General features: G+C 42.0%; 2 protein-coding genes across 3 annotated transcripts in view; both read left to right on the forward strand.

Moving 5' to 3' along the window:
• Window positions 1-5,175, forward strand: part of peak1 (pseudopodium-enriched atypical kinase 1) — a 103,377-nt gene extending 98,202 nt beyond the window's left edge. For both annotated transcript variants that reach the window (XM_082542093.1, XM_082542094.1), the window contains one exon: window positions 593-5,175. In XM_082542093.1, coding sequence (XP_082398219.1) covers window positions 593-1,948 — 1,356 coding nt within the window. In that variant the 3' untranslated portion in view covers window positions 1,949-5,175. The remainder of the gene's footprint in view (window positions 1-592) is intronic.
• Window positions 5,176-8,772: 3,597 nt separating this feature from the next.
• syt12 (synaptotagmin XII) overlaps window positions 8,773-21,900 on the forward strand; it is a 29,448-nt gene continuing 16,320 nt past the window's right edge. The window contains exon 1 of the mRNA XM_082542096.1: window positions 8,773-9,447. The gene's annotated coding sequence lies outside the window, so the exon portion shown is untranslated. The remainder of the gene's footprint in view (window positions 9,448-21,900) is intronic.

Raw genomic sequence — 21,900 nt, forward strand, 5'->3', positions numbered from 1 at the left:
ATTGACGGATTTACTTTAAAAATAAATCCCAGTAAAACCATTGTTTATGATCATATTGTGAACAGATCTCATGAAAAGACTGAAACCAACCAAGTGTTTGTTCTTAAAATATACAACCCTGTCCCCGCCTGTGACAGGTTTCATGTTTAAAACCTCGAAGTTATTTCCTAAAGCAGCTAAGCATCTTGTTGTTTTTAACCAAACTGTGCACTGACAGGGGTAAGGGGTGCATTTCGAGGTGTATTTTTAGCCATGGATCGATACACATCCAATGCTTCTGTAAGCGTTTCTGACAGCAGGACAGTGTATGTGACAGAGACTCAAAATAAAGGAACGATGCCGACGTTTTTGCCGACACTAAGGGTAACAGTGTGGCTCATTTGTGTCGTTTCTGCTGTGTGTCACAGAATCGTCGGGTTATTTCGTGACAGTAAGAAAACAAGAATATCATTGAAGTTTCCCCTATGTTTCATTGCTGATATATGGACAAATAAGATCTGAAAATGACTTTAGGGTGATTGAATTCTCATCTTCAACTCAAGACATTGGACTGACAGTGATTTTTCTCTGACATTTATTTGTACTTCTTCAGATCTGTCGGAGCCAGGTGAAGGAGACCCAGCAGCAGTTTTTCCACAGCCTCGCAGTGAGGCAGAGCCTGCCAGTGCACTTCAACATCCAGCAGGACTGTGGCCACTTCCTGGCTGATGTTCCTGCCCGCCTGCTGCCCTGGGAAGAGGAAGAAGAGGAGGAAGAAGCAGATAAGGAGGAAGGGGGGCCGACAGTAAAGGACAAAGAGGCTAAGATGGCAGATTCAAAATCGCCTTCTCCAAATGGGAAGCTAGATGAAGTCCCGGCTGCGGGTCACATGAACACAGCTGGCCGCTTGAGGAGCCGAGTGGTGGTGATCACACGTGAGGTGCCCTTCCAGACAGTGGCCGACTTTGTCAGAGAAGGCATGAGCCGGCACACTCAAAACCCGGAGCTGTATGAGCGTCAGGTCTGTCTGCTGCTGCTGCAGCTTTGCTCCGGGCTGGAACACATGAAACCTTTCCACGTGACCCACTGTGACCTGCGACTCGAAAACCTGCTGCTGGTCCAATGCCAGCCTGGCAACCCCTGGAATCTGGACTTACTGGAGCCCAACAATAACAGCAACGGCAGCAGCTCGGGGGCAAGCGCTGCAGCCACCGCTGCCGCCAACTCCACCTGCCCCGCACGCCTAATCATCAGCAACTTCTCCCAAGCGAAACAAAAGACCACTCTCATGGCCACTGACCCCGGCACGCTGCGCGACCAGTCGAGGCTGGCACCCGAAATCATCACAGCCACCCAGTACCGCAAGTGTGATGAGTTCCAGACTGGGATTCTGATCTATGAGATGCTGCACAGACCCAACCCCTTTGAGGAGACGCCGGAGTTGAAGGAGCGGGAGTACACCTGGGCCGACCTTCCACCGCTGCCCGTGAGATCGCTTTACTCACAGGGGCTGCAGCAGCTGGCGCGCTTGCTGCTCACCGTTAACCCCTCCGAAAGAATCCGGATGGCCGAGGCGCGGGCCTGCCTCCAGTGCCTCCTCTGGGGACCTCGGGAGGACTTGTTTCAGGCGCTGGGCTGCAGCAGCACCGGGCCTATGTCCGGGGCCACTTCGGGCCAACGCGAGGCCACCCTGCAGAACTGGCTGGACCTCAAGCGGACACTGATGATGATCAAGTTCGCAGAGCGCTCGCTGGACAACGCCTGTGGCGTGAGCCTGGAGGACTGGCTGTGCTGCCAGTACCTGGCGTTCGCCACCACAGAGACCCTCGGCCGGGTGGTGCACATCCTGCAACAGCCCCAACAGCATCCCCCATCTCCGAATGAGAACCAGCCAGTGCACCCAGCACAGAACCAAACTCAAATACATCCAGCACACACCTTTCACTTGACTCCTTCGCAGCCACTCTGAGTTTCTCTGCCCAACTGTTACTATGGCAACAGAGCTAACATATCCCCCCTGTGTGGTCCCTCTGCTGATGTTAAAAGTGTGATGTAAGCTAATAGTCAGCTCCACAGTGCTCACCTAAAACAAAACAGCTGCTTGTGCTGTGTCTGTGTTTTCTTCTTGGACTGAATCGGCTGTGCTAATTGAAATCATTTTGGCTCTCGTCATCAATGCCCCGCGTCTTCACATATCATGAGTTTATCACTCCACCAGTACTAAACTGAGGATTTTACCAAACGTGTGAGGAATTATTTTAAGATTTTGTGTTTCTGAGACAAGTCTCCAGACTTGGAGAGTTGTGAGTACTCAGTGTTAAATATCATTTTCACGCCATCTGTCTACAGGGTTTGAGGGAGTGTGAAATGAAATAACTAAGCTTCTACGGTGATGCATATTGATATTCTGCAAGTTTTGTCTGACATCTAAAGGGACACCACGGTCAGAATTTAGAAAGGAAACTGAGAATTTGGAGTTTCATCCCAATAATTTGACTCTTTTTTTTTTACGCAGTGTTGTATTATAAGCAAGTTTTATTTGAATCAGAAAAAAGGGGAGTGTAGGGAGGATTTGAAATGAAGGGAGTGGAGGAAAAACAAGCTTTTGCCAGACATGAGGACATGGCTGAACATTGAATTTAATATATTTTAGTCTTGACATTTGCACAGCTGAGACTTCTTCATTTACTCATTGTGCTTTTAGAAATTCAAAAGCCAGTATGAAGTTGAAATTAACAAAAAAAATTTAAACATAAATAATTATCAAAACACATTTCTGCACAGAGCTTTGTAGAGGTGGGTGACGAACACTGAGCTAAACTTGGCTTTTCATTTAATGTTTTTACGCTTCGAAGTTGGAAAAGGCTCGACCGCCCTGGCTGCTGGTTTGGGCTCTTGTTGGCGTATGTGCAATTAATACCTGTCTTTTATTTCTTTTTGAGGTAACAGCATTATGCAGTCTTTTACTAATACTCTCTTCCTTTGTTTTTGTTTTGTGGCACATAAACTGATCAGTTTCATTTCAATCCTGCAACTTAAGAAGCAAGGTAAAGTTCAGTGGAAAGTACTTCTTATAGTAGATGGGATATTTCAGGGACTGCAAAAAAGTTATTCTTTGTCGATCGTTTTATCTTTTTGTCGAGTTGTTTTTGAACGGTTCTGCGTTACGGATGACATTTGCACATTTACATTTGGAACGCTGGTGCCCCTCGGTGGAGCCCGGAGCACACGGTGAGACTGAATAAAGTTCCTGTGAATCTGAGGAGCTGGATCTGATGTGTTTTGCAGCGTGTGGAATGTAAACGTTTGTGTGGACTGAAACGGACATTTGTTCTCATCTGCTCTACAAATGTGCTTTTTTTAGTTCAACCACTTAGTTTCATGTATAAATTCTATCTTGGAGAGAAACTAATTACACAGCCACTGACACTTGCTTCCATTCCTCCTATATTGTTTGTTTCCCCTCTTCTCTTTTCCCCCTTTGCTCTACCAGTAGGAGAGTAAATCCTGTATTGATGCTTCCTGCTTGTCACTCTGAATTAAACGAGCTCTGTGTTATTGACTTTCCAGTCTGGAGTCAGTAAAACCAAGACATGTACAGAAGCCTCAACCAGTAACACTTTATAACACAGTCCATAACTAAGAGTGTAATTCTCCTGTAATTTAGTGGAATTTTAACACATTTTATTTGAAACTGCAATGTAATTATATCCACATACAAATATTTAAAAGGTCGTATAATGGAATAACGGGGTAAAAAGTTAGATTTTTACTGGAAACAAAGAAGTATTCATACTGTAAGTAATTGTAAAAACAAACAATATTTCTCTATCTTACACCGTAGGTGCTCTGTACTTTTCAGGGCATGGCCCAGTTATGGAGTGCCCTGACCTTGCTTAATTTCCAGATATTTTTACAGGACAGGAGAAACAATTTTAGGCAATATGTAATTAACTGTGAATTTTGCAGACAAACAGTATTTTCCTTTTCTACATCATAAGTATGCTCTACTTCTCGGAGTGTATCTGTATTATGGAGTGACTGAACCTCGCCTTTTACACCCTTAATGTTCATTATGTCTCCTTCGCTGTAAAATACTTAGAAGTTTGGCGTGGTTAAGCCACTCCCATGACCCAGAAAATGCAGTGTACTTACAATGTAAGATAATGTTTTTCTATTAAAGTACCAAGAAATTATGCAGTACTTACAGTGTAATTATTTCTGTTTCCTATAAAAACCTAACGTGTTACACCATTATTCCAGTGCACCTATCTTGAAGTATTTGTATCTAAATATAATTACATTGTCATTTCAAATAAATACATTACAATTCCATTCAATTACAAGGGAAGTATGCCCTCAGTCAGCGGCTGTATTATAAAGTGTTACCATTGAATTTAATGTGTCGAACAAAACACCCCGAATAATATCTGTATCCCAGAATTTAATACTTGGAGGACTGGTGCTGCAAATTTACTTTATTTCAGATGTGCAAAAACTTTGTGGTCCTTGGAGCAAAAAACGAGACAAAGCAGGTTTAAAGTTTGTTACTGTGTTCAAGGGTTTGTGTACTGAGGAATGTGTGTGGGACAGCACTGGTGGCTGTCCTTGTATTCAGAGTTAAGCCTTTATATATTAAATATAGTATAAATATATATATATAACCTTTATCTATTTTAATCCACACTATTTTGTGGCGTACGGAGCACTTCTATTTCTGTCACGAGAGTCTAATAATCATTTTATCTTTTAAAAGCTTTACTTGATTTTCTTCCACCTTGCATGTTTTGGAGGAAGAACAAGGTGAGTAGTTATCACTGTCCTATACAAAGAATCAATTGTAAAAGATCCCAATCATTCAGTTGCATCCACGCAAAGAACAATGTACAGTATTTTTACCCCTCTTGTAAAGTTACCTGCGTAGGAGAAAAACCACTTTGGCTGAAGGATGACTTTTGAACGCACCACTGAACCATAATATTCATCCGCCGTTTGGAATACGGCGGACGTTGTTTTCTGTTCCTCTTTCTGCTCTGGTTTTCTCTTTTGCATTGTTAACTGCCACTGAATCTAAAAACGGAAGCTCTCCAGGGCTTTCTAAGTATGTGTACAGTATGTCTCCTGGCCTGCAGCCATTTATTGTTGTTCAATTTAACCAACAGTAACAGAACAATAAATATATGTTTTTTATATATACTCTTTGTGCTCTGTGTCATTTTTGCTTGATTTAACTGTTTAGAAAAGGAAGGATTTCAGTCTTTCTGCCAAAGTTTTTATTACTTTTTTTTCTTGGAAATCAGGATAGTTATTTCAGGTCATTCCATCCATCCATCCATTCGCTACCGCTTATCCTTTTCAGGGTCGCGGGGGGCGCTGGAGCCAATCCCAGCTGTCATAGGGCGAGAGGCGGGGTACACCCTGGACAGGTCACCAGTCTGTCGCAGGGCTAACACACAAGGACAGACAACCATTCATACTCACATTCACACCTAGTGGCAATTTGGATTATCCAATTAACCTATCCCCACAAGCTGCATGTCTTTGGACTGTGGGAGGAAGCCGGAGTACCCGGAGGGAACCCACGCAAACACGGGGAGAACATGCAAACTCCACACAGAAAGACCCCGGCCTGATGGTGGAATTGAACTCAGGACCTTCTTGCTGTGAGGCAACAGTGCTAACCACCGTGCTACAGTGCTGCTATTTCAGGTCATTCTTGACCTGAATTGATACAGCCACATCAGCGAAATAAGAATTGTCCTCAAGCTCAATGCTGATAAGGAGCCTTTAAATTATTTACAGTGGGCATTATAAAACTGGAAACATGGGTTGTTTTTTTACTCTGTAAAGTACTCAGCAGTTTGTGTTTAAATGAGGTTTTTGTTACTTAAAAACCACATTGAAAGTGGTTTTAAGGAATAAACACATTTCTTTTTAAACAAGTTTCTGTTTATCCCAAATGCCTGTATTGGTACTGTCTGCTTGCCTCCGTGATAGCTTTCAGAATTAATTAAAGCAAAATCCCCTCCAATTTTTGCTTTTATTGTAATATTATATAACAAGAGTGAATGGGAAGGTGTGTAACATGGCAGTGAGACCTGCTATGATGTATAGTGTAAAGAATGTGAAACCGACAAACACAGACAGAAGAGCGAGCTCGAAGTTTCAGAGTTAAAGATGCTAAGTTTTTCCAATGGACATCCGAGGGACAACTGAGGTCGAGCAGCTTGGAGACAAAGTTAATGAGTAAAGTCTGAGATGGTTGGACACGTGCAGAGCAGGGATGGTGGATGTTTGGAAGGATGCAGGAGATTGAGCTACCAGGCAGGAGGTAAGGTGGAAGACCTCAGAGTAGATTGATGGATGGAGTGAAGATTGTATTGACATGCAGAGGGTTGGTGTGACGGAGCAAGATGATCTGCTATGGCGACCCCTGAAGGAACTAGCTGATAAGAAGATGTAGTTCTCTGCCAATGTTCACCACCAGATGGCGGCATGCTAAAGAACAACAACATGCACTGCTCTCCAGTGTTCAAAATCTCTTTACTGGCTGACTCTGTTTAGTAGTGTGTACCACATTCAAGCATCTGTGAAGCTGTGAAAAGGAGTAAATACCTGCAAGTACATGTATTTACATTACATAAACAAATTAAATCACCTCTTTGGGCCAAAATAACAACTTTGCAGTTCTTCATCAACACACTGCTGAGTGTCTGTGATGGCATCAGCCACACAGGGGTAAATCAGTCCATTTGTTCACTTTATGAGTTTGGTTTGCAGTTTTCTTCATTAATATAATTCATTAATCATTTGGTTAAACCCCCTGATAATATGAGGCACGCACATAATATTGTGTGGTTTTTCTAAAAATGTTTTGTTATATTAATTATGTTTCTTTTTCTTTGAGTTACCTGGTTTTGGGCGGTGGCTGTTTCCTGTCTGGGCGAAAGGCGTGGCTGAGGACTCTGAGAGCAAAATGCCTGCTCAGCAGGACAGACCATGTGCTTATCAGGAACAGGGGTGTTTTAGGTTTACTTAGGTTAATCTGTGCTTAGGTAATATTAGTGTGTTTGTTTTCCCCCTATTGTGTGTAAATGGTTTGGCCAAACCACTATAAAAGCTACCCTCATGCATCTTTGTAATTAGGTCAGTTTGTGAGTTAAGTTGTGTCCACTTTGTTTATTTAAGTTTCTGGAAATTACTTTTTGCAGAGTTATATTTAGTTGACCTCTTTTATGGGCCTGCTAATTATGTTTTTGAATTTTGTCATTTTTGAACTTTTTGAGGGTTAAAATAAAGAAAAGTTTTTTGAAGATTTTGCCTGTGTCCTCTATGCCTTGGCTGCTTGGTCCCTCACAGTGTCTAATCTGTATCAGCGAATAATCACAAAAGATGTGGGTGCATGTGTATGTGTGTCCTGTGGGTGGTCAAATCAAAACATAGCATTTCCGCCTGATTTTTGAAACACAGTTTTGGCTCATTTGAATCAAGTTGAATGAGATCAAAGAGGTCAGTCTGGTGCTCAGAGGATCCTGCGGCGATGGCCTTTGGCATGCGTTTGACCAATCATTCAGGTGAGCTATGACAACACCTCCAGAATTTAGAGTTATTATACGGTTGGGAAAGTGTAGCTGTCCAAACTGCTGAATAAACACCTAAATTGTCCTTTATGGGTTTTGTTATTTGTTTAACGGTTTTATAGCTATTATTTTATACGATGTTAGCTGGAATTTGCAGGTTTTCCACAACTTTTTGCAAATTCAAAAGTGGATTTTGCAACTTTTTGCAAATAGAAGGTCCTCGAGGTGATCGTGTATGCATTAAAAAGGATCTTTTATGCTATTCTCTTTTTGTCACGTGTGTTCCAGTGATGGATGTTCATATTAAACGTGGCCATGAGCATAGAAACTCGCATAACCTGGATGTCATGGCTTCAAGCTGCTTTAAACATAGTTTTCTAATCGTGGCGCTCTATGATGTTGATTAGAACAGAGAGCCTTAATATCCCGCACTCTTAGAATCTTTAAAAAAAAATTGAAAAGAATGTGTTGTTACACACTTTAACACATGTAAAACAAAAACATTTAATTTCACACCTTATGTGTTGGTTTTAGCCCGCACAGCTCTGGGCAACTGCTGTGTGGGGCAGCCAATCAGAATAAAGCTTGCTTAAAGGACTAAAATTCATTTTTTGGAAGGCTGACAGTAGATATACAGCTTTGCCGAGGCCCAGTATGAGTAAAATGTAGTCTGAACTGTGGAGCATGGGACTCAAGGATTTGGGATTGAGTGAAGCATGTCCCCTTTAAGATTCAGACTTTGATCTTATTTCATATTTCAAGCATTTTATATGCAAAACTGAGATGAATGAAAACTATTTCCAGCAAGAACTGTCTGGGTTAGTTTTCAGCTCAGTTATTAAAATTACTTTTATTTGTGTCTAATAATGTTTTAAAGACCAGCTGATGGTTTGTAATTACAATGTTGGGCTTGTAAAGTAACATTTAAAAAAAAAATCACATATCATATGAGCTGTGTCTTTGCAGCATTTCACTCATTAAAACCGACTGCAGCATGTAGTGAGTGCACACTAGTTGGAAATAGTTTAATTAGAATTATTTGGGGGAAATGAGGACTGATGCATGTTTTTCTTATCAGAGGTTTCATTACTGCACCATGCCAGCCTCCAGCACAGACAGTTATGCAATTTCACACTGAATCATCCCTAACAGCTCAAATCTCAGATGAATCAGGGTGGTGGTGATGGCGGTGGAGGAGGTGGAGGTTTGTTCAGCAGACAGATTTTGATCATTTGAGGTGGGGGGCGCAGGAGAGTTTTCACAGGCGTCAGATTTGTGGAGGGATGCTGAGGGTAACTTCAAAAGTTTGGGTGTACCTGTGTACCTCTCTCTCACTCAAACACACACCTCCTCCTCGTGCGCGGGGTTGTGTAACAACAGTGTGTGCACGTAGAGCAGGCAGGTCCTCCCCACTGCTGCTGTTGTGAAGCCTTGAAGGAGGAGAAGGCGGTGGTCGAGTCTATCGAGCAGCCCGAAGGTAGAAGTTGCGCTGCAGGGGTGGGACTTCATTTGTGTAGTCGGTCGGAGGTTCATCTGCGGCTCTGGCTGCAGCTTTCTGCAGACCTTAGTGACGGAAACACACGGACCCCTCTGAGTTAAACATCAAACCCTCCTCCTCCTCTTCTTCTTCTCCCTCTTTTCCCTCCTCCGGTTGGCCGTATCTGAACGCTTCCGGATGCGCTGACCCAGCAGCAGCTCCTCCACCATCAGCACCATCATCAGTGTGAACGCCGTGTCCCTCCCTCCACCTCCCCGGGGTAGATAAACCCGACCGGCACCGCTGTCATCGGATGGAGAGAGCCGCCTGAAGAAGGGAGAGCGGTGGAGTTGGTCTACCCCCCACCTCCTCTTCCTCCTTCCTCTCCACTGCGCCAAAAGAAAACTCCCGGTAAGAAATGCGTGCTAACTCCGGCCGGCTGGCTCGGTCGACCACCTGCCAGCAGCTCCGTGCGCTCCCGCTGAGCATAAACATGCAACCCAGACCCGGGACCTTGCTCCCGGGCTTCCGTGTTGGCATGAGGGGATTCATTTAAATTCATTAGAGACGCCTGTGAATACATTCCAGCAGACGGGATGGCAGGATATGCTTCGCTTCTGTGTGTGTGTGCGTGTGTGTGTGTGTGTGCGCGTGTTTGTGTGTCTCTGCCTGGCTTTTTGATCCAAATATTGATTTGCGTTGCAAGTCGACTGAAGTGCAGGCGCAGGGCACGTGAGACTGGTTAGATGTCTGTGAGGATGCTGTGAAAATATGGAGACGGCTAAAAGTTGCTTTAAGACAGACGTTTGTTGTTAAGGATTTAAAGCAGGGATAAAAACGTTGGCATCATTGGAAAGTTCGGGATACTTTGGAGTTGAGTATTGTTGTAAAACCTAGCTCACTTTCACAGAGGTGGATTAAAGTTATTAACCTAGTAAGTAACCGTTTTACTTAGTAGGCTGACAGTTTGTGTTTAATTTTACTACTCTATAGCAGGGGTGTCAAATATAAGGTTCGGGGTCCAGAATCGCCCGCCCAGGACTCCAATATGGAGTTTATCATAGTTTTGAATTTTCATATTAGTTTTAAATTTGTATTTCATTTTGACTTTTTAAAAAATTCAGTTTAGTTTCCAAGGTAGATTTTCTTATGTTGGTTTATGTTTTATTTGTTACTAGTCTCAGTGTTTTAGTCCTTTTATTGTTATTGTATGGGGCCGTATGTAAGAGGCAGGACTCACAGTTTTGTAGGCATTCAGAGTCTCAATACAGCACTTCACACATACATCAGTGACTCATTACGTAAGCTAAGGATATTTTTATTTTCTTTTGGTTCATTTTCCAAGTTCACAAAATAGTTTTCAGTTCATTTTTATTTTTTCACATCTAGTTTTTAGTTTAGTTAACTACAATAACCTTTGAACGAAGACATAGAGTTTGGACTTCTAATTGTATTTTCTATGATATTAGCTTTTCCTACTAAGAAAAATCGTCCCCATGGTCACTCATAGTGCACTAAAGTAACTAAGTGTTACATAAACATTTAAATCAAAGAAAATGCTCTTTTTCCACTGTTTCCTATGTATTTTCATTTATTGTTTTTCAGTTTAGAACATTTTGTAATACAACTGTCTGACAAAGAACGCATACAAGACATCTTAGCTTCTATTGTTGGTGAGTGAAATTTTGTAATTTTATTTGTGTTCATTAAATTTTTTCATGAAAGTCATTAGCAGGTACCTGTTTGTGATGCAGCCATACTGTATGGATTCTCCTCATGCTGCCAAGTGTTAGCTGATAACCTTGCACTGCACCATCTCAGGCTAATAGAGTCACTTTTGGCCCAAAAAACAATAACATGGAAACAGCTAAAGCTGAAACCAAGAATTCAAACGAGGACTTTACAAACCAGTGGGTGATGTCGTAGTGGCCATGTCCATCTTCTATATACAGTTTTTTTCTTTAATCTTTCAGGTTTTCCTCCAAATGTTTTTTTTTTAAATTATTATCATGAAAAAACAGATAGTGTAGTTCAAATGAAACATGATGTCACCACTTGGCTAAAGTGCCAGCAGCTTAAACATTACCCATCCTTAGGGAAACACGGAGGTAACAGATACACACTAAAGGCTGGGAAACAATGTCAGGATCTCACAGAGAGGAAAATTATACAAGTTGAGCTTTTAATTTGAATGTTTTCCACCATAACGCTATTAAATGATGTAGATAATTATGCCTTAAAGATAGTAATTTAGTTAATGCTCCTTCCTGCTCGGTGTTTTCTGCAGTGATATTTGTGACTTTAGGGGCCTCGCTTTTACTCTTAAGAGGACTGTTTGTACCGACTCCCTGGGAACCTTTTTGTATCAGTCAAAGGATGTGTAGGAGCAGACTCTCTGTACTTCAGAGGTGTTTTTAGTAAAGACGAAATGAACTTAACATCTAAAGAGGATTTAAAATACTTGTTTTCTTTTTTACTTTTATTTTGACATTTGAAATGAGGGGATTCATCTCGTTAGTCTGGCTTCCTCCATGAGTGTTTTCCTGCACTTTTCTAATCGTGCCAAAAGTCTGTGCGAAGCGACGTGTGTGTCGCCGTCACTGAGTTGAAATACGAGATCCTCAGAATCTGATTCCTCCACCAGCACTCGCAATCATCTCAGCCATTCGTTTAACACCTACTCCTATTTCTCCCTCTCTGTCATGGGCTTTCCCTGTCTCTCTCTCTCTCTAACACGCACACACACACACACTCTCTCTCTCTTTCAGCCTTAACACACTCTCTTCACCTCCCATTGTCCGTGTTGAACTCCTCTGGGAAAAAAGTGTTATTACATTAAGGAAACTGAGAACACTCAGACGAACACCGGCTCTGCGAGGCTACGGAAACACCCGAGGCCCACAGCCATTATCAAAATGGTATTTCTTAACAACAAGGACTGGGTTTCCCTTAATGTATCACATCCAATATTTTCAGACCAGACCGTGTAATGGATTGACTCGTTTTTTATGGTGAATGCCTGTGGTCAGAGCAGTTTTGCTGCCAAATGTAACTAGAGCTCACCTCTCCCAGAGATGCCTCAAAAGGCAGCAAGGCTACAAAGAGAATCATAAAGTGTCCCGAGATGAATCACATTTAGGAGACTTTAGCTCTAAGAGCAGTGAGCAGTGTTGACACAGTATAAAAGTGGCTGCTTAACTTCACTGTTATCTTGAAGCGATACAACATTGATGCTAATAAACAGGAAGTCCAGCATTGGGCTATTCTTTAGGTTTAAAGCTAAAGGTGTTCAAAGTAAGTACCTATTTCTGCCCAAATAATTTTGCACTTGAGTGCAGTTCCTTAAGAGTTAATCAATAAATCTGTGCTCAAAGCCTTTAACCTCTTTGGAGAATTTAAGCTTCCACCTACTTTCACATTACTGAAATGAAGCAAACCTTTATCCGAGACATTAAGGCAGGTCCAGCAGACACTTTCTAAGTGCTTTCCCTGTCCTTATTAGTCAAATTGTGAAGTGGTTAATCTCATAAGTAGTGGGTGTAATTAATTACAGGGACAGAGAGCAAAACATCACACATAAGCACATTAGCTTTTCTGTTTTAATCTGAGGGCAGCAGGTTTGATTACAAAACTGATGAAAAACTGTTGGCATGGAAAAACTCATTTCAGGTTGCAGGAATAAATGCAAACAGTCAGCAAATTCTAACAGGCTATCATTTTAAGGGCCGTGGTTATGTTGTGATGCGTCCATGATTGAGCTGATTCTGTAATAACAGCATGTTCTGTCGTCCTGTGACAGAAGGCAAAATCCTAACAAACGTTACTCCATCATTAACTCAACCAAACAGGAGTAGTGCTTCTGTTTATCCACTCTGTGCTGTATATCGGCCTTTTGGACATTTGACTGCAGGATTTTTCTTCATCGCAAAACACCCACAGCTTTTTCTCTCTCTGGCAAAGAGTGAGAGAAAATATTTAACCTCCAAATTTCTGGGGACAAATCAAATTCCGGTTGTGAGGGTTGTTGAAGCAGCTCTCCGCTGGGTAATCACATTAGATGAAAAGCAAACAGCTCTCTGAATTCTACTTTTGCAAAAAAAAAAAATTTCTTCTCCCTCCCATCATCATACTTTGGATTAAAATTGATTTGCAGACATCTTGACACCCTCTTGATCAGTCACTGGGACATCATGGCACACAGCATACTCATTTGACAGATTGCCAGTCCATCTCAAGCCCAGCACAGAAGAGACATCCATCCATTCATGCTTGAATTTGTGAATTTAGAATCCCCAAATAACCTAACATGATTAACTTTGGATTGTTGGGGGAAGTCTGAGTACCTGGAGAGAATACATGCAGGCAAACTGTTAGTAGTGTTTGCTTTAGGGTCTGTTAGCGTGAGCCCCAAGTTTGCACATGAAGCACAACAATGATCACTATCACCAGTTACAGTCCAAGACAATGGAGTCTGAGTATGTCTAACTGGATGACGATAGACAGAAAAAAGGGGCGTGTCAAGAAGGGGAGCATGGGGTGACACCAGCCCCATCTAAAATATGATTGACCCCCATTCCTGGTGCCACCTCACAAAAGTCATTGGACTAGAGATACATCAATTTTTTTAATCCACAAGAGTACTTGTACTAGTACTATGTTGCTTTTTGATTTCACTCTACTATAGAGCAGGGCGATATGGCCAAAAATATTTATCACGATATATATTTGAAAATTTGCGATAACGATATAACTGACGATATAATTGATGCGAGACAAAATACAACTCCACAACATTACTAGCGCAAAAAGACAACCTTCCATTTATTTTCACTTAAACAAGAAGCTGGTTTTTATGTACATTAAAGCTTTATAAAAATGTAACAGTGCAAATGCAAATTCCTTGCTGAAAGTTTAACCAAAAGGCATTTCCAGTAGAAATGGGCTGACATATCCTGAGCATAACCATGTATAATAATATCCACTGAAGTACGTATTTTTCGGACCATAAGGTGCACAGGATTATAAGGCACATTAAGCGAAACAAAGCAGTCAGATAAATCAAACTTTATTAAACTCATTCTTCTTGCTTCCTCCACTTTTGTACCATTGATTCATTAATGTTGAATTCTCTGGCAGCTGCTCTGTTCCCATGTTGTTGCAGTATATTAATGACTAACCTCGTATTGTGGATGGATTATCTCAGTTGTTCTCCTGACTGAAGTTTGGTCCGTTTACAGCATCCTGCCATGCGATTGCATTTGTCTCTAACTATCAGAAACCTTAACGTTAACTTTTTTAAGTGGAAAAGTGTTAGTGTTCGTCCTCCAGCTTCACTGTTTATATTATGCTAACATAGCTGTGTTGCTAGCGATCACGTAGCACATCATTAAATACCAGCTAGCCCAACTTCAGTAACCCTATAAACGTCACTGCTGTTTAGTTTCCTGTCTTCATTTATGTTGGAAGTGATAGCAGAGCTGTACGTTTGAATTTTTTCAGAAATCTCTCAGTCAGAACATGCTATATCATGCTTGGGTAACTAGCGAAACTAGCGAGCTAACTTCCGCTAGCTTCCTGCTAACTTCTAACTCCGTTAAATGTTTTTTGTTTTTGTTTTTTTTTGTTTTTTGTTTTTTTTTGGCCTGTCCCGTTTGGCTCTTTTGCCATCAGAATTGTTGTCTAAAGGCAAAGAAAGATGCCCAACGGATTTACTTTACCAAACTGACCATCCCAGCCTTGCCGTAATGGTCCATTTGATTCACCTTTTATTGTTTATTTTATTTTCACTTACTGAATACGGGACAGACTTGACTGGGGGAAAGAAGGGGAGAAAGAAAGAGGGAAAGAGAAACAGCTGAGAAGAGGGACGGGGGAGAAGGGCAAAAGACAAAAACCAACAGAACGGGCAGAGAAAAAAAAATGCATATATCAATCACCTGGATCACCTGCTGAGAAAGAAAAAAGAAAGCAAGCAGAAGAGAACAAGAGTAATAGAATAAACAACATCACAATGATATATGGGAATATGACAGTAAATACTAAATGTTAAACATTATTGTGCAGCACATAAGATCAACAGAACACAGTGTGCTTTGAGGTAGGAGCCAAAAAGGGTGTAGTTTGTGGGTGTGATCACCCGTGTCTACACCTGTGAGCATGGACGCGCTTGTTTTTTGTTTTTTTAAAAGGTTCCTTCATGTAATAATCTGCTAGAGGGTGTGGGGGGGCCACAGCCCCGTCCTCCAGGGCGTGAAGCAGGTGTGGAGGAGATCAAAACTCCAGACATCCAGAGGCCCCCAGAACACAAGAGACCAAGGAAGACCAACAGAGGGGCAGCTGCGCCACTGTCCCGGAAAGAGCTGAGGAGAGTCCCAGATGAGGGCTCACTCAGCAGCCGCGGAGCAGAAGCCAGGGGGAGTTGCAGTGACGCGCCCGTGAGCTCCGCCGGCAGCCAGCTGCGCCTGAGTGACCGAGCCCCAGGCCGAGAGGCCGGGGGCACCCCACCTCCGAAGTGGCCCGAGCGAGCCCCAGGCTCCAGGCCCCGATAAGCGGCCGCCAAGGAGTGAGCCGGTGTGTACCCGGACGCCCATCCCCGGACACAAAGAACCACCAACGCACCGATGTCTGAGGGGGTCTGCCACTGGCAGGGGAAGTGGTGGTAGGGGGAGATAGGCCTCCAAACCTTGGAGGGCCTGAGATGTCCCCAGAGAGGTGGCGCCTGACACCCAACCTGACATATAGACACAGACATACAGGCACACACAGATACAAACATCCATTCCCACCCTCATGCTCTCATATGCACTTACTCCACACTCAACCAACGTGGAGACAGACATAAAGAGACGTTGTACACACGATCACACTCCCCAAGCGTACTCTACAAACCGGGTCTAGGTGCCCCCGCCCCTGGAGGGGGGAACTGCACCCAGACCCAGGTGGTGTTTCCCTTTTCCCTGCGGTGGGGGGAGGCAGACCGCCCCGACTCCGCAGCAGCAGGAAGGCTCCACACTCCAGACCGCAGTCAGACGGCCAACTCCTCCTCCTAGTCCTAGCCCCCCTGCTCCAGCAGGTCGCAGAGAACGGGGGTGAGAGAAGACTCCGAACCTCCCTCCACCCGCTCATTGTAATGTTGATGCATGTGTGTTCTAAGGTGCATTTAAAACCCAGGAGGGCTTGGAGCTACCTGCCAGAGAGCAGCAGGTAAGCGCATGGTCCCTCCTGAAAGAATTTAGACAGTTTTTAACTCTCAGTGATGCTGCAGTGTTCGTTTGACCTGAAGGATATGGAGTTTAGGACCCAGATTACTCCCAGATTTAAGAGCATCTTAGTCCGACAATAACGACGGCCGCTTGCATGTTCTGCAAAAAAATGTGCTTTGTCATGTATCTGACGGACAAACACCAAACCAGTTCCACATCACTGAAGTTGCACCATTTTTACAAACCAATTCTGGTTCATTTGTTTCACTCAACAATCGGCCATGTGCGTATGAAAACAAAGCCACTGCGCATGTGCGTTTTACTCATATTCTATGGCGATATTTCATTTTCCTATCGTTGCCTAACATTATACCGGTATTACCGTGAACGGTATAATATGGCCCAGCCCTACTCTACTACATGTATATTCTGAATGCCATTATTGGACTTCGTAATTATAAAATATAAAGATTTTGTTAATTTACTTTGGACTCACTAACTGTAGAAAAATAAGAACTTTCCTGTCAATCGTTTATCCATTAGTTAATTATTTTGATGTAGTATAAATGGTAATATGTGCGGGCCGTCTTTATCAATAGGAAAAACTGTACAAATTATGAAAGTACAGTTAAAAGGTCAAAATCTATGCACTCCTTCACATTTTCTAATAATGTCCAATGGGCCGGATTGGAGTCTTTGCTGGGCTGATTCTGGCCCCCGGGCCTTATGTTTGATGTAATGTTTGATGTACCTCCAATAATATGTATATGATTCTGAAGCATAATTACACACGAGTACATTGAGTTTGGATACTTTTATATATTTGACTATACAACTTGTGACCTATTAAGCTACTTAAGTAGCATTATCATTTTTAAAAAGCTACTTTGGGGGAAAAAAAGTATCCCTCACAAGATCAAGTTTAAATTCCTATGCAACTCCACTTTTCACATAGTAAATCTGCAGTATGATGACCATGACCTCCTGTGCTTTTGTACTGTAAAAGTTTTGAGTTTGGTGTTTTGTTCTTTAAACTCAGTGAGTGATGGAGTTGACTGGCTCCAACACACAGTCTTCTTGCCTCCACTGGCAACGGCCAGTGCTGACTTTTTAAAAAGTGGCGCCGGCTACTTTTACTTTACTGTGCCGTCCAAACCAGAAAGTCAAAGTGCAGCCAGCTTGGAAGCAGACTGATGCGAGGAGGCAGGACAGAAGGAACTGAATGGACAAATATTACTTTGCTGACTCCACACAGGCCGCTGTGTTGGGTTACATCACACTGTTTCACAGAAAGCGGCAGGGAGGAAGTTAATTTGATTATGAGCCACTGGGCAAGATTAAAAGCAGAATTGATTGATCAGTTATTGGGAGAGCCAGGGAGTGAGAGAGTACCGGAGACTCTGACAGGCCTGCGATCCCCTCCCCCTTCTTCTTTTATCCCTTCCAATGCTCATCTGTTTCCTATTGGTTTCTCCAAACAGACATTCATTCGTTATGTTGAAGCATCATCTCTTCTGTTATCTCATTGTTTTACCCGGTTATCTTACTTCACTGTTTATCTATACTCTCGCCTCTTCTTTTTTTGTATTCCTCTGTGTGTGTGTTCCTGTGTGGGAGAGGGAGACCATAAATCCATGTTCTTATTGATCACGCCTGTTTTAATATGCGTCTAAGAGAAGCCATCATTTCCTTTCTTCCTTGTTGTTTGCAGCAGCAGCAGCAGCTGTGCCGTAGTTATATCCAGTGTGTAGAATCTTCCTCTCTGTGAGCAGGTGTGTTACTTCTTTGTGTCTGAGCTGAATTTGTGGGTCAGATACAGATATAGAAGAGGCTGCTTGGTTTGTATGCAGCAGCTACAGTGTGTGTTTCTGGCTCTAGGTCAGACCGCACAGAAACCAAAATAACAAAGTGAGGTTTTCATGCTTTTAAAGTGTGGGCACTCATATGGACATTATTCATAACTGAGTATTTTTCTTATTGTAGGTAAGCTTCATGATATCGGTTCATGTATGTTTTACAGTTTCTAGGATGTGCTATAATTTTTTTTCTGTTTTGAGGACCGTAATTTTGTGTTTTTCAAGCCCCCAAAAATGTAAATTACAAACTACATAGTGATTTTGTCACAGTGGGACACACAGGTGTATTTATGGAACGGATCCAAAAGAAGAGATGGGTGAGCATGAACCTGGGCAGCAGCAGACCCTGACGAGACTTAACATGAAGGCAACAGACGACCCGATAAAGAAGAGTAAGAGACAGAGGACTTAAATACACAGGAGGGTAATGAAGGAAGTGGAAACACCTGGAGAGACACAGCTGACACAAATGAACATGACACCACAAAGGGAAGTAAAACAAAACACACTGAACATGGAAACACTAGACTCTTCAAAATAAAGCAGGAAACATGGAGAGACGCAGACATGACAACACAAGCTTGACAATTAAAACATTGAATGGGGAGAGACTAACGCACAGGCAGAACTGAAAGTAAAACACTGAGGACAAGACAGATGACATAGAGGACAGGAAAGGACTTGACTCAGGAGACGTGGGAAACAAAACTAGAATAAAACTCAACCAAATCCTAACACAAGAACCTAAAATACTTCCAATATAACATAAGAAATCAAAATTTTTTATTATTATTTTTATTTTATTATTATAAACACTATGTTACTACAATGGTCGTAGCATATCTATATATCTTTGTTTCCTAGCTCTTCCTAGATGCATTTATTAACTTGGATAAAACTTACTATACAAAGTACTTAGGGTATCAAGATTATTAACATCTATATCACTTTTGGGAATAAGTTTTATAACACTAAAATCCTTCAAATTATATATATTATGTGTAGTAGCTGATCTGAAGACGAATGGCGACATTACGTCTAAGTTACATGCATGTGTACATTGTTGACATTACGTCTAAATTATTTGTACGTTTATGTTGTTAACATAGCGTCTACGCTAGATGTACATGTGTGATGTTGATGTTTTGTGTACATTGTTTTTTGTGAATATGTTTTAGTTTAGTCTTTAGTCTCACTTCAGGGGTCACTGGAAGGTCACTGGAAGGCATTGTCATGCATATCTTTAAAATAAGTGTTTTCATTACTGAAGCTAACAAGTGCCAATGACCTGTAGGCCTAGTTTTTATTAAATATAATTCAATTCAGTTTTATTTATATAGCACCAAAGCACAACAAGAGTTGCCCTAAGGCACTTTATACTGTAAAGTAACTATCATACAATAATGCAAAGAAAACAGAGAAAACCCCAATAATCATACGAACCACTATGAGAAAGCACTTTGGTGACAGTGAGAAGGAAAAACTCCATTTTAACAAGAAGAAATGGATAGATACCATATTTCTAAGACTTTTAGGAGAGAGTACAATAACCTAATTTTTAAGTGAATTTAGAAGCAGAATATTAGAGGTCATCCAGGTCTTTATGTCTTTAGACATTCCTTCAGTTTAACTAATTGGTGTGTGTTACCTTCATGAACAAATAAAGTTGGGTGTCATCTGCATAGGAGTGAAAATATATCTGTGGAACTCCATAATTAACTTTAGTTTGCAAAGAGGACTCTATTTATTTAAACAAACTGCTATGATAGAGAGCTATGATACAAACCACTGCACTGAAACCTGACTGAAAATCTCCAAATTACTACTGCCAGCTGGAAGGCCTGTGGTATGTGACTGAGATAGGTTGATCAAATTTAAGATTGAAGCATTAATTAATGGTATGATTTCTTTGAACAGTCTTGTAGGAGTGGGGTCTAAGAGACATGTTAATGATTTGGATGATGTAATTACTTAAGTTAACTCAGAAAGATCAATCAAGAAAAAGAATTCACCGACACGGTGCAGAGCAGCTGCCTGAATACTACTCCCACAGAGGTCGATTATCTTGTCAATAATTTTACATCTCCACTGTGTACGACTCTGGAAACAGTAGCTCCACTGGAAAAGAAAGCCTCAAATCAGAGGAGGTTGACTCTCTGGTATAACTCTCAAATGTGCACCGTAAAGCAGATAACTCGCAAGCTAGGGAGGAAATGGCATCTCACCAATTTAGAAGGTCATCATTTAGCCTGGTTTGCTGCTTTATAAAAAAAAAGCCTTTCATCACTGATTGAGGAAAATAAGAGTAACCCTATGTTTTTCTTAAGCACTGTAACCAGGCTGACAAAAAGCTGTTATACTGCTGTGAGTCTCAATCACATACAGCCTGAGCAATAATATGTGGGTGACAAGACCATGTGCACAAATTCTCTTGTCACAAATGATAAGGGTCCGATCAGGACTGCAGTCTTAGTGCCTGGAGGAAAATCAAATCTTCACTCTTTCCCAACAAATCCAAACACTGTGAGATATGAAGCTTAATAATATGTTGTTATAGTGACAAGCATGCATTATGCTTAACTCCAAACTTCTGCTTGTTTTAATTCTTCTCATTACAACCTCATTACTGTTTCAGTAAATTATATTTCGCAATTTTTCACTGTTCCATCGCATTAGTCTCGTGCCGCTTAACAATTATTTTTTTGCAAGCTGACATTATGACAAGATACTCATTCCATGCCTTTTGTAGTAATTAAAGTCCTCTCAGCAGAGCAGAGCAGCTGTGCTCTGTGTGCAGTGAAGAAAGAGAATATGGCTTTTGGCTGTTTGAGGAAAGTTATGAGATTGCAAAATCTCTGCAGCAGTGGTGAAATAAATCTTAACAAGTGGGAGAATCGAGATTATGTGGGCATGAAGATGACACATCGGCGGGAAAGCTGTAATGCACACTTTCACCTTTCCCTTCACAGCCGTGTGCTAATAAGCTGTCAGCTCAAATCGAAAAGAGGAAACAGCAGCACATCTGATAACGAGAAGAAGACATCGGGGTTCAGGCTGCAATTTTAAAATATGCTGCCATCTCTTCTTCTGTTTTTCTCTTTCTAGCTACTCAGCTTTATCGCATAGATTCCTTCCTCATTAGATCGCCTTCCTGGAACAGAGACAAGGAAACCGGGAATGAGTGGTTTTAAAAGCAACAAATGTCGCAAGCCAGAATATATTCTCTTCTGTTGAGGACGATGCATGTGAATTCCACCTTTGAGCTGAAGACTGCTTCTGTGGTAGACATGTATCAATGAATGCGCATGGGCACAGATTATTTCTTTCATGCTTTTTAGGACATGGCGTCAAACCTACCTTCCAGCAAGATATAGTATCAGACATATAGTTGCACAGTGTGCTGTAGCTCCTCTGTGGTCCCCCATGATCTATTGCTACTCATGACTCAGTCCTGTCTGTGCACATCTGAGGAAGCACAATTCAAAGACTTGAACTGCCAGTTGCAGGAACATTTGGTGATCAGTGCAATACTATTTGTGTTGTACTTATTGCAGAAACACATTGGCTCAGTTAAAAACTTTTTTTTCCTTTTAGCTTCCATCCATCCTCCCGTTCATCCACACATCAATTTTTGCAGGGAAGCAGCCCAAGCAAGATGTCCCTCTCCCCAGCTATCTCCTCCAGCTTAATCTCTCCAGCATATCCTGGGTCTACCACGGGGATTCCTCCCAGTGGGACATGCTTCAAACACCTCACCCAGGTGACCGCCGCTGCCTCCTTTTGATGTGGAGGAGTAGCAACTCCAC

The sequence above is a fragment of the Aulonocara stuartgranti genome, assembly GCF_965226115.1.
Source record: "Aulonocara stuartgranti genome assembly, chromosome: 7".
NCBI classification, from domain to species: Eukaryota; Metazoa; Chordata; class Actinopteri; order Cichliformes; family Cichlidae; genus Aulonocara; species Aulonocara stuartgranti.